This window comes from Eucyclogobius newberryi, unplaced genomic scaffold (genome assembly GCF_026437365.1).
Source record: "Eucyclogobius newberryi isolate DKJ021-1_F unplaced genomic scaffold, fEucNew1.0.hap1 SCAF_15, whole genome shotgun sequence".
Lineage (NCBI taxonomy): Eukaryota > Metazoa > Chordata > Actinopteri > Gobiiformes > Gobiidae > Eucyclogobius > Eucyclogobius newberryi.
Window position 1 is genome coordinate 33,528,383 of NW_027315779.1, and position 16,915 is coordinate 33,545,297.

The window sequence follows — 16,915 nt, forward strand, 5'->3', positions numbered from 1 at the left end:
AAGGGTGTCCATCAGTGCACATGGCACCAGGACACAGGCTGGAGATCAATGATTGACTTTGTTGTCGTGTCATCTGACCTCTGGCCGCGTGTCTTGGACACTTGGGTGAAGAGAGGGGCAGAGTTGTCAACCGATCACCACCTGGTGGTGAGTTGGATCCGCTGGCGGAGGAGGAAGCCGGACAGGCTTGGCAGACCCAAGCGCATTGTGAGGGTCTGTTGGGAACGTCTTGCGGAGCCCTCTATCAATAGGGTATTCAACTCGCACCTCCGGGAGAGCTTCTCCCATGTCCCGGGGAGGTTGGGGACATTGAGTCCGAGTGGAGCAAGTTCTCGACCTCCATTGTTGATGCGGCTGCTCTGAGCTGTGGTCGCAAGGTCTCCGGTGCATGTCGTGGAGGCAACCCTCGAACCCGGTGGTGGAAACCAGAAGTAAGGGATGTCGTCAGACGCCTCTTTGGCTTGTAGGACTCCTGAGGTCGTTGACAGGTATCCGTTAGGCCAAGTCAGCCGCAGCTCGTGCTGTCGCAGAGGCAAAAACCCGGGCCTGGGAGGAGTTCGGGGAGGCCATGGAGGAGGACTATCGGTCGGCCCCATAGAAATTCTGGCAAACCGTCGGGTGCCTCAGGAGGGGGAAGCAGTGCTTCACAAACACCGTTTACGGTGCGGGTGGAGGCCTGCTGACCTCGACTGGGGTTGTCGTCGGACGGTGGAAGGAATACTTTGAGAACCTCCTAAATCCCACTGTCACGTCTTCCGAAGAGGAAGCAGAGACTGAGGACTCGGAGGCTGACTCGCCCATCACCCAAGCTCAAGTTACTGAGGTTGTTTGCAAACTCCTCGGTGGCAGGGCTCCGGGGGTGGAGGAGAGCCGCCCTGAGTACCTAAAGTCTCTGGATGTTGTAGGACTGTCTTGGCTGACACGTCTCTGCATTGCGTGGCGGTCGGGGACCGTGCCTCTAGACTGGCAGACCGGGGTGGTGGTCCCTCTGTTCAAGAAGGGGGACCGGAGGGTGTGTTCCAACTAGAGAGGGATCACACTCCTCAGCCCGGTAAAGTCCAAGAGAAATGCATTTTTGGATGACAGAGATTTAAGATCTACCTGGTCAATAGGCTCAAACAAGGGAGTCTGCATAGCCTAGAACTAACATGTCTGTGTTGTACTTTGGTGCTAGGCCATAGAGAGACTTGTATACAAGCAAAGCTGCTTTGCTAAACACGTACATCTTGGGCATGTTAGTGGCGTATGAACCATCTCGGACTCTTGAGGACCTCAGGGACCGGCCTCCTGCTGGTGCCAGAGCCAAGACCAGACACGGAGAATCTGCGTTTCAGTTCTATGGGGCAAAAGGTCTGGAATAGGCTTCCTGAGGTTGTGAGAAAGGGTTGTGTTTAAATCTAAGCTAAAGACTGTTCTGTTTAGCCGCGCCTATGACTAAAATACTTTTACCTGGTTTTTAATATTTGAAATACAATGTTAATTTGTTTTTATGTATTTAATGTAACATACACTGTTTTATATATTTGTACACTTTATACACTTTTTTTTTTAATTAAACTTTGTAAAGCACTTTGAATTACACAAATTTTGCTCTATAAATAAATTTGATTGATTGATTGATTGTAAGAGCTCAAACCCCAACCAAACTGAACGAGCTGCTACAGTGACAAATATAAAAGTCTAGTCTCTTTTTGTTGCTGACATACCATCTGGTGTTCTAATGGCTGCCGCAGTCGGAGCACATGAGCGTTGCCGATGCCACATGGTTGGCCCTGAATGTGGTGTCGGGGGGCGGGAACGCCTCCAGCTCTCAGCCAATTGGAGTCACCAAAATCGCTAAATCGGTCATTGCGCCGCTGGCCGACCATGACATCTCTGTGTTCATGCTGTCTACATATCAGACGGACTACATCTTGGTGAGCCTCACTGCACCTGTGTTAGCTTGGCTCCAGCCAAAGTTTTGTTTAATGGAGTCAATATTACACCAAATGCCCTACCTATCTCAACCAGTCTCCCTCTCTGATTAAACTGGGCCATGTGGGTGGTAGGACGACGAAATAAATCTGTCAGAATCTCTGTCTGTCTGTCTGTCTGTCTGTCTGTCTGTCTAGGCACAGATACAAAAACATTGACTAACTGTAGCACAGCAGCCCGATGCATGCACATTTGCAGCACTTATCCCTAGAATGGCTTTTCACACACAAAAAACACAGTGGTGTGTACAACATATAGACATGGACAAGCAAATGTACATTAGAAACACATTAAACGTGAGTGCAGTGCTGCTGCTGCCAAGATTTAGTTTATTTTTTGAAGATAGACTACATTTTTCATATATTTTAAATGAATTACAAAAAGGCACTTTACAGTCTCCAGATGAGGTAGCTCTGACCTGCCACAACTCTGTAGTTTACAGATAATATATGGCCAAACCAGTAACCAGTAAGAATACTAAAGTTAATCAAATTTGAGGATGATGAAAAAATTGTGATTGAGTAAAATGTTACGGTGGTGGAATCTATTGTCTTTTGTTCAAACACCTTTAGAACCGAGTTGTAAAGGCTTTAAATTGGCTTGGGCGTAGCTTGACTAGTCTGTGATAGTGGCTGCAAAGGACAGATGGGAGAAGATCACAACATTTAAAAACATTCAGGGGTCACTTTTGAATCAAAAAAATATTTTAAAAAAACTTTGAAATTCAACTGTGTGAGTCTAGAATTATTCCTAAATATTTTTCCTCTGGTACTTGGTCAATGAGTTTTCCATTAATTTGAACCTGAAGCAGGTAAACTGGGGCTTTCTGTGATGCTAAGTGTTAGACAAGACTCAAATCAAATCAATTTATTTTTGTAAGGCCCAAAATCACAGTCGCCTCTGAGGGCCACAGGGAGAAATGAATCAACAATGTCTGTGGTGGCGATGAAGTCAGACAATGTCCTGAAAATCTTTTTTTTTCACTCACTGCTGTACATTTGCAAACTGACTTCTAGACAGACATTCGGGAGATTATTATAGACTAAAGAGAATGGGGAATTCCTGTTTGCGCTTTACTCCTATATTAATTTGTTAGTGTAGTCCCTCATTCGTCCAGGAGTGTTCCATTGTAGACAAATATTCAGTTGTTTCATCTGCAAATCAAGACCGGGAACTCAGATATTCATCCTAATCTGGGCCCTGTCCACTCGGCGGGACCTCCTGATAAAAGGTGTTATTGGTTTCACCAGAAACTAAACCTCTTTGTTTTCTATTCCATACAGAGGAAAATACTTAACTCTCAATAACAATATGAATACCACAATGCGAATTTAAAAATACTCTAGTTCAAATGTTTCCTGTAGTTCTTGAGCAGGTTTGCAAACACTGCAGCAGGGATTGCTCCTCCAACCGCAACATAGAATTTCAGCTCCTCCAAAGATTTTAAATGGGATTTAGGTCTGGAGACTGGCTTGGCCCCTCCAGAACCTTGATAAGCTTCTTACGGAGCTCCTTGGTTCTCCTGGCTGTTTGCTTCAGGTCATTGTCCTGTTGGAAGACCCAGCCACGCCCCATCTTCTACGCGCTGACTGAGGGAAGGAGGTTGTTACCCAAAATCTCACTAAATATGGCCCCATTCATTCTCTTCTTGTTACAGAGCAGTCGTCCTGTCCCCTGTGCAGAAAAGCCCCCCAATGCATGATGTTTCCACCCCCATGCTTCACAGTTGGGATGGTGTTCTTGGGATGGCACTCATTCATCTTCCCCGCGGAGAGTGGAGTTTATACCAAATTATTATTTTTTGGTCTCCTCTGACCACATGACTTTCTCCCATGATCCTCTGGATCATCCTGATGGTCATTGGCAAACTTCAGACAGGCCTGAACATGTGCTGACTTAAGCAGAGGAACCTTCTGTGCGATGCATGATTTTAAACCATGAAGGCGTAGTGTATTACCATAGTAACCTTTAAAACTGTGGTCCCAGCTCTCTTCGAGTCATTGACCAGCTCCTCCTGTAGTTCTGGGCTGATTCCTTTTTTTTCCTCTTTTTTTCTTATTTTTCAACTTTATGAACATATAAATATATACAAACATGATAAAACAAACAAAACCAGACCTGAGAGAGATTGGCAGACATAAATCAAAAGGCATCCTACAAATTAATAAAAACCAAAACACAACTGAACCCAAACAAATGTCCCACTTTGCCCACAGTCAATGTGATTTTTTCCAAATTACGTATGTCCAGTATAATGTCAGTCCAGTTGATCATCGGTGCATTTTATGTCATCCATGTCTTTGTAAGTGCATTTTTTGCAGCTGCCAGGATGAGGCTCCAGAGAGAGCTACTGGTTATGTCCATGGCAGGAGTCCTGAGGCCCAAACACAGAGTCCTGAGGTCCAAACACAGAGTCCTGAGGCCCAAACACAGAGTCCTGAGGTCCAAACACAGAGTCCTGAGGTCCAAACACAGAGTCCTGAGGTCCAAACACAGAGTCCTGAGGTCCAAACACAGAGTCCTGAGGTCCAAACACAGAGTCCTGAGGTCCAAACACAGAGTCCTGAGGTCCAAACACAGAGTCCTGAGGTCCAAACACAGAGTCCTGAGGCCCAAACACAGAGTCCTGAGGTCCAAACACAGAGTCCTGAGGTCCAAACACAGAGTCCTGAGGTCCAAACACAGAGTCCTGAGGTCCAAACACAGAGTCCTGAGGCCCAAACACAGAGTCCTGAGGTCCAAACACAGAGTCCTGAGGCCCAAACACAGAGTCCTGAGGTCCAAACACAGAGTCCTGAGGCCCAAACACAGAGTCCTGAGGTCCAAACACAGAGTCCTGAGGTCCAAACACAGAGTCCTGAGGTCCAAACACAGAGTCCTGAGGTCCAAACACAGAGTCCTGAGGTCCAAACACAGAGTCCTGAGGTCCAAACACAGAGTCCTGAGGCCCAAACACAGAGTCCTGAGGTCCAAACACAGAGTCCTGAGGTCCAAACACAGAGTCCTGAGGTCCAAACACAGAGTCCTGAGGCCCAAACACAGAGTCCTGAGGCCCAAATACAGAGTCCTGAGGTCCAAACACAGAGTCCTGAGGTCCAAACACAGAGTCCTGAGGCCCAAACACAGAGTCCTGAGGTCCAAACACAGAGTCCTGAGGTCCAAACACAGAGTCCTGAGGTCCAAACACAGAGTCCTGAGGCCCAAACACAGAGTCCTGAGGCCCAAATACAGAGTCCTGAAATCCAGTGGATGGTGATGTAATAAATTGTCTGTAAGGCTTTGTTGATCTCAGTCCAAAACTTGTGAACAACAGGACAATCCCAAAGTCATGGGCACTTTGACATGGACTTATATAGAAACCAGACACACTTTTCCAACAGAATTCCCTCCATGTGATCCTGTGGTTCTCCAGTGAGATGTACTTATACTTTCACACTCTTCATCCTGTGTCCCTCTTTCCCATTTACTCTTAATGTCATCAGTAGAGTGACTCTCCAGACTGTTAATACATGTATATAATTTAAAGTTTAGATATTAATCCCCTCGAAAGTTTCTAAGCTTTAATAAATATTTCAGTCAAATTATAAATACCTTTCAACTCGTCTAAGTTCTTCAGCTGATTCTTCTTTACAATGTGGTAAAAGACCTTTAGACCTTTTGTTTTCCAGACTTTAAATCTTGAGTCGGTGCTGTTAGGTTTGAAATTTTGATCATAAGCCATCCAGTTTAAGATTTGAACATCTTTGTTTAGATTGTCTGTTTTGATCAGCTCCTTCCACGTTGTAAGAACAGATTTCCCCAAATGACTCAAGCCTCTGTCATCTGCCAGTGCAGCCTGCACAGGAACCCCCGGCACAACATTAATCTCAATATTTTTCCATTGAACTTCAGATTCTGGGTCACACCAGCAACGCTCTGATCTGAGCTGAAATAAAGTCATTTTGAATCCGTTTTTATCCTCTTGCCATATAAATCTTGAGATTGCTTTATTCCATTCATCAAACAGCCGGTTGGGGATGGAAATCCGAAGAGTCTGCAACAAATAGAGAAATCTGGGCAAAACATTCATTTTGATAGTTTTAATCCTTTGACTTAGACTTAAGTAGGGGATAAGGTTTAATTTTTCATCAAATCAAATCAATTTATTTTTGTAAGGCCCAAAATCACAAAAACAGTCGCCTCTGAGGGCCACGGGGAGAAATGAATCTACAATGTCTGTGGTGGCGATGAAGTCAGACAATGTCTGTGGTGGCGAGGGACGATGTCTCAGAGTCCTCTGTCCTTAGACTCTCCTTCTCGGACAGGAAAAACTACAAAAAACCTCCTTGGGAAAAAGTAGAAACCGGGAGGAGTTCCAGAGTGAAGGAGAGATCCGACTCTCACAGACGGACGCGAGGGAGACTGGAGCTGGAGCCACTCTTCAGGCAGATGAGGGACCATCAGAGTCGAGCTGGAGCCACTCTTCAGGCAGATGAGGGACCGACTGAGTCGAGCTGGACCCACTCTTCAGGCAGATGAGGGACAGACTGAGGCGAGCTGGAGCCACTCTTCAGGCAGATGAGGGACCGTCCACACAGGGCAGGGACCACTTCACCAGGAGAGGGGCATCTGGGTCCACAGGTCCTCAGGAGTAAGAAAAAGAAAAAGAAGGCGGTGAACAGTTTGCAAGTGGAATTAAAAAATAAATATTGTTTGATAGCATAAGTAGTCAGAAGAAGAGGATAGTGCTCAAGCTGTCATACTTCCCCCAGCACAGTTGCTGCTAGGGCAGCGTAGCTAAAGCTGTGGGTTTATGTTTCTGTTCCTAACTGGCCTGACCATAAGCGATTTCAAAGAGGAACGTTTTAAGCCTGGACTTAAATGAAGAGACTGTGTCAGCAAATCAAATCATTTTATTTTTGTAACGCCCAAAATCACAACAGTTGCCTCTAAGGGCGACGGTGAAAAACGGATTTAAAAATGTCCGTGGGGACGAGGGACGATGTTCCAGAGTCCTCTGTCCTTAGACACTCCTTCTCGGCCAGGAAAAACTACAAAAAAACTCCTTGAGAAAAAGTCGAAACCTGGTAGACAGTGTCAGTGGATAGTGGAGCTGGACCCACTCAGGAGGAGAACCATCTCTTCAGAAGGAGAACCATCTCTTCAGGAGGAGAACCAGTTCTTCAGGAGGAGAACCAGCTCTTCAGGAGGAGAACCAGCTCTTCAGGAGGAGAACCAACTCTTCAGGAGGAGAACCAGATCTTCCAAGCAGATGAAGGACCGTCCATTTGGGGTAAAGACCGCTTCAACCAGGAGAGGAGCATCTGGGTCCACAAGTCATCAATGGATCTATCCCACTTCCCTCGGGGATTGAGGGAAGTGAGAAAATGAAAAGGCAATGAACAGTTTCCAGTGGAATTAATATTAAATATAGTTTGATAGAATAAGTCTTTATCAGAGAATAGTGCTAAAGCTGCCATACTTCCCCCATAGTGGCTCCTAGGGCAACGTAACTGAAACTGTAGGTTTATATTTCTGTTCCTAACTGGCCTGACCATAAGTCATTTCAAAGAGGAACGTTTTAAGCCTGGTCTTAAATGAAGAGACTGTGTCGGCCTCTTTAGAGACTCTTGGCACAAGAAGGCCAGCATTTAGAGAGCGAAGAGCTCTGTTTGGATGATATGGTTCTATAGCATCTTTGAGGTAGGATGGGGCCATGTCATTTTTGGCTTTGTAAGTCAGGAGTAAGATTTTAAATTTAATTCTAAACTCAACAGGAGCCGGTGAAGAGACTCCAGCACCGGCGTAATGTGCTCTCTTCTTTTAGGTTCTGTCAATCTTGCTGCTGCATTTTGAACCAGTTGAAAGCTTTTTATAGAGCTTTTAGGACCTGCTGTGAGCAGGAAGTTACCTAGACGTTACAAATTCATGGATAAGTATTTCAGCATCGCTTTTAGACGGGAAACTTCTGATTTTATCTATATTACATGGATGGAAAGATGGATAGAAGCAGATAATTAAGTGTCATCCAGGTTTTATCTCCTTCACACAAGCACTAAGTCTGTCTACTTGATCGCTCTGATCAGGTTTCATTGATAAATACAGCTGAGTGTCGTCTGCAGAGCAGTGGAAGTTAATGCCATGTGACCTGATCATGTGACCTAACGGCAGCATGTAAAGGGTAAACAGAATTGGACCGAGTACTGACCCCTGTGGCACACTGTAAGTTACATTAGAACAAGGGGAGGAGCTCTGGTTTAGATGAACAAACTGGTACATATCAGATAAAGAGGATTTAAACCAGCTGAGGGCGGGGCTTCTGACACCTACATCACATTCTAACCTCTGCAGTAGAATGTTGTGGTCGATGGTGTCAAACGCTGAGGTCAGAACCAGGATTGAGACCAGTCCATCGTCTGCAGCTATTAACAAATTATTTGTGACTTTAACTAGTGCAGTTTCAGTGCTGTGGTGGGCTCTGGACCCTGCTGTGGTGGGCTCTGGACCCTGCTGTGGTGGGCTCTGAACCCTGCTGCGGTGGACTCTGGACCCTGCTGTGGTGGGCTCTGGACCCTGCTGCGGTGGACTCTGGACCCTGCTGTGGTGGGCTCTGAACCCTGCTGTGGTGGGCTCTGAACCCTGCTGCGGTGGGCTCTGAACCCTGCTGTGGTGGGCTCTGAACCCTGCTGTGGTGGGCTCTGAACCCTGCTGTGGTGGACTCTGAACCCTGATGCGGTGGACTCTGGACCCGGCTGCGGTGGACTCTGGACCCTGCTGTGGTGGGCTCTGGACCCTGCTGTGGTGGGCTCTGAACCCTGCTGTGGTGGACTCTGAACCCTGCTGCGGTGGACTCTGGACCCTGCTGTGGTGGGCTCTGAACCCTGCTGTGGTGGGCTCTGAACCCTGCTGCGGTGGGCTCTGAACCCTGCTGTGGTGGGCTCTGAACCCTGCTGTGGTGGACTCTGAACCCTGATGCGGTGGACTCTGGACCCGGCTGCGGTGGACTCTGGACCCTGCTGTGGTGGGCTCTGAACCCTGCTGTGGTGGGCTCTGAACCTGCTGTGGTGGGCTCTGAACCCTGCTGTGGTGGGCTCTGAACCCTGCTGTGGTGGGCTCTGAACCCTGCTGTGGTGGGCTCTGAACCCTGCTGCGGTGGACTCTGAACCCTGCTGTGGTGGGCTCTGAACCTGCTGTGGTGGGCTCTGAACCCTGCTGTGGTGGGCTCTGAACCCTGCTGTGGTGGACTCTGAACCCTGATGCGGTGGACTCTGGACCCGGCTGCGGTGGACTCTGGACCCTGCTGTGGTGGGCTCTGGACCCTGCTGTGGTGGGCTCTGAACCCTGCTGTGGTGGACTCTGAACCCTGCTGCGGTGGACTCTGGACCCTGCTGTGGTGGGCTCTGAACCCTGCTGTGGTGGGCTCTGAACCCTGCTGCGGTGGGCTCTGAACCCTGCTGTGGTGGGCTCTGAACCCTGCTGTGGTGGACTCTGAACCCTAATGCGGTGGACTCTGGACCCGGCTGCGGTGGACTCTGGACCCTGCTGTGGTGGGCTCTGAACCCTGCTGTGGTGGGCTCTGAACCTGCTGTGGTGGGCTCTGAACCCTGCTGTGGTGGGCTCTGAACCCTGCTGTGGTGGGCTCTGAACCCTGCTGTGGTGGGCTCTGAACCCTGCTGCGGTGGACTCTGAACCCTGCTGTGGTGGGCTCTGAACCTGCTGTGGTGGGCTCTGAACCCTGCTGTAGTGGACTCTGGACCCTGACTGGAAAACTTCAAATAAGTGATTGTCCTGTAGGGGGCGACAACGCTGTTTTAGTACAACTTTTTCAAGTTTTTTTAGAGACAAAGGGAAGATTTGAAATAGGTCTGTAGTTTAACAATAGATCAAGATCTAGGTTAGGCTTTTTCAAAAGCAGTTTAATGACGTCATGTTTGAAGGATGTGGAACATAAGCACTTTATAGTGACACATTTATTACATTAAGAATAGAGTGTATAATTAGGGGGAGCTTTGAAGAGCTTGGAATTGGGTCTAGGACACAAGTTGAGCTTTTAGAGGACATAATGGCTGAAGTTATCTCTGCTTGATCAACAGCTAAACCTTTCTAAATTTACTGGATTTATATGGGACATTATTTTTACAGCTTGGGCTCATTCAGCGCTAATAGTGGGAGCAATTTCATCACCATGGCTACAGTGCTGAAAAGAAATCTAGTGTAACTTTAGTTGACTTCTACTAGATTAGAATAGTATCTGGTTTGGGCCTCACACGTGTCACGTGACATGATCACTTGACATGATCACGTGACATGATCACGTGACATGATCACTTGACATGATCACATGACATGATCACATGACATGATCACATGACATGTCACTGAATATTGGCTGTATTATTTCTTTGAACTTTGAGATAGATTTTTGGGATATTGTCCTTTTCATTATAACTTTATTTTGTGGGACTGGATGATCTTTAAGAATAAACTGAAAGTTAATTAGGAAATGATCTGACAATATAGGGTTTTGAGGGAGGACAATGAGGTCACTAATCTCTGTTCCATACGTTAGGACAAGATCCAGAGTGTGCTTATGAGTCGCTTTATTTACATTCTGCGCTGAAGGCATTACTGAGAGAGTCATCACTCACGTTCACGTGGATATTAAAGGCTCCAGCTATAACTATTTTATCCCAGGCTAACACTAAGTTTGATATACATTTTTCAAGATCTTATTAGTATAGTAATAAAAAAAGAGGTATAATTTTTTCTCCACAACTGTTGATAGGTCTCTGTGGAGGAACATACCTAAATATCTAAGATTATGTTTGCCATTTAAATAGGTCTTTCTTTCCCAATTTAACTAATAAATTGGGCCAATGGTTCCAAATGCAAAGCAAACAGGAGAGGAGACCAAGCACAGCCCTGCCTGACCCCCCTTTCACGAGTCAGTCAATCCGTCGGATGACCGTTTGTGGTTTCTCATAGTGTTGTTCGAGGTGGTTGGGTAGCAGGAGAAGCACTCGCTTGACACTAGCTTCTGTATTTCAAAAGGTGTTTAATTCACAAAAACTGTATCAATACAACAGACAAGCCGACATTTGTCCCGAGTCCCGATCCAAGTTTTACAGTAGATTTTATAGCTCGTACCAAACCCCCTTAGATGAAATAAGATTTGTCCACACAAATTTCGGTGTTGCACGCAAGTAGATGCAGAAGTAAAGGAACAGATAACTTATGCAAGCTTTAAAAAAACACTCACTAATAGAAAAACTTGTAAACAAAACTCTTAAAGACAAAATCTCTCATTCTTAATAAGGAATAAAAATACAATTGCATAAAATAATAATTGTGTCAAAAGTAAACACTCTTATTTGCAGCAGTTATATGCACATGAATATGACATTATTGCTCTTTTGACCTCTCCCAACGCTTACCAGATGTTTAGGCCCCAGAGTGACAGTGGTAGAAAAACACATTCCTTCTGTTCAGATACCTCACATTCATTTTAATTCTTGATTTTGAACCATTGTAAAGAGCCACAATATTTAAAAAAAGAAAATAATTCAATTGTCAAAAAGAGAAACAATTAAAATATGCTATAGGATAAAAAAAAAAATTGGTTATAAGATAAAAAATAAAAATAGGTTTACTATGTACACAAAATGAACAGTTGAATTTACATATGTGGTGCAGAAAGTGAACAGTGAGTGATTAAATAATGGTTAAAGTGGCAGTGTTTAAGAAGTGTTCATGAGAAACTGTTCTTATGGAGGGAGGTTCTGGTCCTGATTGACCGTAGGCTCCTGCCTGAGGGGAGTGGCCTCCTGCCTGAGGAGAGTGGCCTCCTGCCTGAGGGGAGTGGCTCCTGCCTGAGGGGAGGGGCCTCCTGCCTGAGGGGAGTGGCCTCCTGCCTGAGGGGAGTGGCCTCCTGCCTGTCCTTGTTTGTGGCACACAAATTCAGGACCACTTCATCTTAGAGCCACAGCCCACTCAATTGAAGACAGTGATGTGAAGATTCTAGTGTCTAGATAGCAGTGTTGTGCCTGAACGCGTTCATAATTTTGGTGAACTGAACGAACGGTATTACTGCCGACGAAGGATAATATGAACGCGTTCTTTCTGGTGTTGTTGCCCTAAAAGAGCCTGTGTCTGGCAAGTGTGAGAGCTCCGAAGTTGTAGAGGCGATAGCGCAGACAGAGATTTTGCGTGTCGCACCACACTGCACATGTGCATCAAAACAAAAAGCAGCGACAGCAACAGAGCAGCAGGAGTCGCCCTACGGCCAGATACAAGGAGTCGCCCTACGACCAGATACAAGGAGTCGCCCTACGACCAGTTACAAGGAGTCGCCCTACGACCAGATACAAGGAGTCGCCCTACGACCAGTTACAAGGAGTCTCCCTACGACCAGTTACAAGGAGTCGCCCTACGACCAGATACAAGGAGTCGCCCTACGACCAGATACAAGGAGTCGCCCTACGACCAGTTACAAGGAGTCTCCCTACGACCAGTTACAAGGAGTCGCCCTACGACCAGATACAAGGAGTCGCCCTACGACCAGTTACAAGGAGTCGCCCTACGACCAGTTACAAGGAGTCGCCCCTACGACCAGTTACAAGGAGTCGCCCTACGACCAGTTACAAGGAGTCGCCCTACGACCAGTTACAAGGAGTCGCCCTACCACCAGTTACAAGGAGTCGCCCTACGACCAGTTACAAGGAGTCGCCCTACGACCAGTTACAAGGAGTCGCCCTACGACCAGTTACAAGGAGTCGCCCTACGACCAGTTACAAGGAGTCGCCCTACCACCAGTTACAAGGAGTCGCCCTACGACCAGTTACAAGGAGTCGCCCTACGACCAGTTACAAGGAGTCGCCCTACGACCAGTTACAAGGAGTCGCCCTACCACCAGTTACAAGGAGTCGCCCTACGACCAGTTACAAGGAGTCGCCCTACCACCAGTTACAAGGAGTCGCCCTACGACCAGTTACAAGGAGTCGCCCTACCACCAGTTACAAGGAGTCGCCCTACGACCAGTTACAAGGAGTCGCCCTACGACCAGTTACAAGGAGTCGCCCTACCACCAGTTACAAGGAGTCGCCCTACGACCAGTTACAAGGAGTCGCCCTACCACCAGTTACGTGAGTTTTATGATGCGGTCGGTGAGGATGGAACGATCTAACACTTCTGTGTAAACGTTGCCTCTGGGGAAGTCTGTCTTCAGTGTGAATATAAATCCAGGGGAAGGATTCAAAATTGGATGAAGATGAATCTGACACATATTTTCAGCTTAAACTAATAAAATAATTGATGCGGTGGGAAATAATTTAGAATCATTATTGCATAATATTGAAAAAAAGAACTGAACTAGTTCATTTTTTGGAGCTGTGAACTTAATTATGTCAAATTATGAACTATGAACTGAACTAGTTCATGTAGAAAGTGAACTTTCCCAACACTGTTAGATAGTGTCTTTACCAGAAGTGACCAACTTCCCTTTTGTCATCTTTTTTACATAGTTTTTTTCTAATGTATCTCTGCGGATGTTTAGCAAGTGAACATTAAACAAATGAACAGTTTTATAGCGGACGATCTCAATCCTAAAATATGTGTCATATTCACCTGTATTTGTCATCACACGCAGTGTATTGTAATGTGTAATGGCGTTGTGGGCATTGCTCCTCTCCTCCTCTGTTTACGTGAGATGAAGTATGAAATGCAATATAACGTGTAATTCCTGTGAGCGTTTCCTGTCATTTTCTCTGAATCGTGCTCTGGCCCCTGTTTGTTGCCCCAAGGCCAATACTAACCCTGCTTATGTAAAGGGATCAGGCCCAGTTCCTGGTAGCTCTAGCCTGGCTTACCATACTGTTTGTTGTAGTGGTGCATCCAAAATTAAACCAAAAAGCCTCTGCCATGGAATTATTCTGAGCAAAACAAGGAGCAGCTTGTTATTTATGTGTTACACAAAGAGACATGCTAATATCTGTTCAAATCGTCTGTAAACAAACCCTGCCACTGATTCGTGGAATATGGAGGGTAGTATTTTGTTGGGCATTAAATGGGAAATGAAATGGAATATGTAGTGGTACCACAAGTACTGTCGTGTTATTCATGTCCTCCCGCTTATGACAGAAGGTGACATTCAAGTTGAAATCGATTTAAAGAATTGGATCAAGACACACTGCATGAGTGACACATAAGAGTTATGTTGGGCACCAGCCTTGATTAGGCATTTAACAATTCTATAAACCAATATTTAAATTATTTAACTAGCTCATTAATTGCATGGACACAGGACACAGGCCACTCACTCTGGATCTCTGGCTCTGACAGTGTCGGGCTCTCTGTCCTCTCTGTCTCTCAGATCGATTTGCTGATAGTGCAAACTGCCATACAAGTTCATCTTTTACATTTGAGAACTCAAGTGGAAGTGCGCATGCCACTCCCCCTCGTGCGGAAGCACACACGACGGATGGCATCATCTCTTGTCTCTGTAGGTTTCCGTCTTTTCTGAGCTCGAACTGTCTTTCTCTGTCTTAATTTTTTCCCGTCACTGAGGGAACTATATTATGATAGATCCATGCGCTTAGACACAGGGAAACGTGCTGCTCTCATGGGGACGAGCCGACGAGGCTGCAGGTGAACGAGGCTCTGCAGGTGGACCAGGCTCTGCAGGTGAACCAGGCTCTGCAGGTGAACGAGGCTCTGCAGGTGAACGAGGCTCTGCAGGTGAACCAGGCTCTGCAGGTGTACGAGGCTCTGCAGGTGAACAAGGCTCTGCAGGTGAACCAGGCTCTGCAGGTGAACCAGGCTCTGCAGGTGAACCAGGCTCTGCAGGTGAACCAGGCTCTGCAGGTGAACCAGGCTCTGCAGGTGAACCAGGCTCTGCAGGTGTGCAGCAGGTGCATCCTATGATTGACATGTGAGCGTGTCGGCTGTCCACGCCACGAGGAAAGAGGCAAAAAAATCCTCCATAATTCCTTTAAGTGAACTCTCTGCGCTCCTGCTCAGTGAGTCGCCTTCTTTCCTCTGCACTCCCTGAGCAGGAGGAGCAGTGTCAGTGTGCAGGGCAGAGGAGGAAGCAGACCATTTTAAGCTTTTTGGGAGTTTTTATTTCATCTCAATCCGATTGTTTCTTTCCTATATTCCATTGTTCGAACTTTAGTGTTGGTTTACTTGGTTAATAGAATGAGAAGGGAAAAGATGAGAGAACACGAGGAGAAGACAGGCTTGAGATGAAATGTATTTACCGGTATATTGTTCTCCAAAGTTATGAAAGAAATTATATTTAACAGTCTGTAACTGACTGAAGCATCAGCAGTTTTGTCTTTTAACCAAGGAAGGATTTTATTGTAACTTTTCTAATGGAGGTGCTTGTCTCCATAGAGCCGACCGCGACAATGGCATATGATATCTCCATGGAGACATGCAGTGGCCCCTCCGGGCCCAGTTACAGGTCAGCTCTGTGGAGAGGTGACCCTGCTCACAGTGAGAGTTCATAGTAAAAACCCTGTAATTGAATGTCCTTTAATCCCTTAGTGGAACATTCCAAGCAAAGCAATCAAATCAAGCAGGTGGAGGAACCTCACCAGAAAAGTTCCATGGTTCACCTTGAATGTCCTTTCCTATTCTGCTCAAAGTGCTCCATAGGCATCTGCACAACTTGGCGAAATAAAGGACGATTTTACACCTGAAGTGCACAGGTTCAACAGTGTTGGCCGAGGTTTAGTCTTAGCCTGTGGTGAGACTGAAGGCCATGATTTTCTCACACTTCATTCAGCTGTAAAATGCCTCACAAAGCAGGAAATGTCACCTGTTTTTTGCCTGATAACTCAAACTGTAAAGTCATTGTTTAATGTCCTGCAGTGCAATGTTTAAAATACCATAATATAAACTGCTCAATACGTTGTCCATCATTGTCCCTGTTCCCAAGAATCCCCGGATCACTGGACTTAATGACTACAGACCTGTGGCGCTGACGTCTGTAGTTATGAAGTCATTTGAGCGCCCTGTCCTCCAGCACCTCAAGTCCTTCACCTCCCCCTGCAGTTTGCCTATAGAGTCAACAGATCTGTGGACGACACCATCAACCTGGCTCTCCACTTCACCTGCAGCACCTGGACTCCCCGGGAACCTACACCAGGATCCTGTTTGTGGACTTCAGCTCTGCATCAACACCACCTCCTGCTCTGCTCCAGGACAAGCTCTCCCAGCTCAACGTGCCTGACTCCACCTGCAGGGGGAGCACTGACTCCACCTGCAGGGGGAGCGCTGACTTCCTGACGGATCGGACGCAGTGCTTGCGGCTGGGGAAGAATGTCTCAGACACTCAGACTATCAGCACAGGAGCTCCACAGGGCTGTGTACTTTCTCCTCTGCTCTTCTCCCTGTACACAAACTGCTGCACCTCCAGCCACAACAACTCTGTTAAACTAATCAAGTTTGCGGACGACACCACCCTCATCGGGCTCATCTCAGACGGGGATGAGTCCGTTACAGGAGGTGGGGCGGCTGGTGCAGCGGTAACAACCTGGAGTTCAACAGTGGAGATGATCGTGGACTTCAGGGAAGTCAAAGCCCCCCAGCCCCCCCCTCACCCTCTCAGACTCCCCCATTTCCACTGTGGACTCCTCCACCTCCTCTGCACCACCATCACCAGGACCTCAAGTGGGAGGAGCCACCATCAGCTCCTCATCAAGAAGATCCAGCAGAGGATGAACTTCCTGCAGCAGCTGAAGAAAGACAAACTGATGATGGTGCAGTTCTACACGGCCATCATTGAGTCCATCCTCACCTCCTCCATCACCTCCTCCATCACCTCCTCCATCACCTCCTCCATCACCACCTCCATCACCTCCTCCATCACCTCCTCCATCACCGTGTGGTACGCTGGAGCCACAGCCAGGGACAAACAGAGACTACAGCGTCCTCTGCTGAGAAGGTGATCGGCCGCAAACTT

General features: G+C 46.9%; 1 protein-coding gene across 1 annotated transcript in view; it reads left to right on the top strand.

The window, feature by feature from the left end:
• Positions 1-16,915, top strand: part of castor2 (cytosolic arginine sensor for mTORC1 subunit 2) — a 96,082-nt gene that overhangs the window by 18,258 nt on the left and 60,909 nt on the right. The window contains exons 3-4 of the mRNA XM_072445464.1: positions 1,362-1,371; positions 1,734-1,916. Of these exons, the coding sequence (XP_072301565.1) occupies positions 1,362-1,371; positions 1,734-1,916 (193 nt within the window). The remainder of the gene's footprint in view (positions 1-1,361; positions 1,372-1,733; positions 1,917-16,915) is intronic.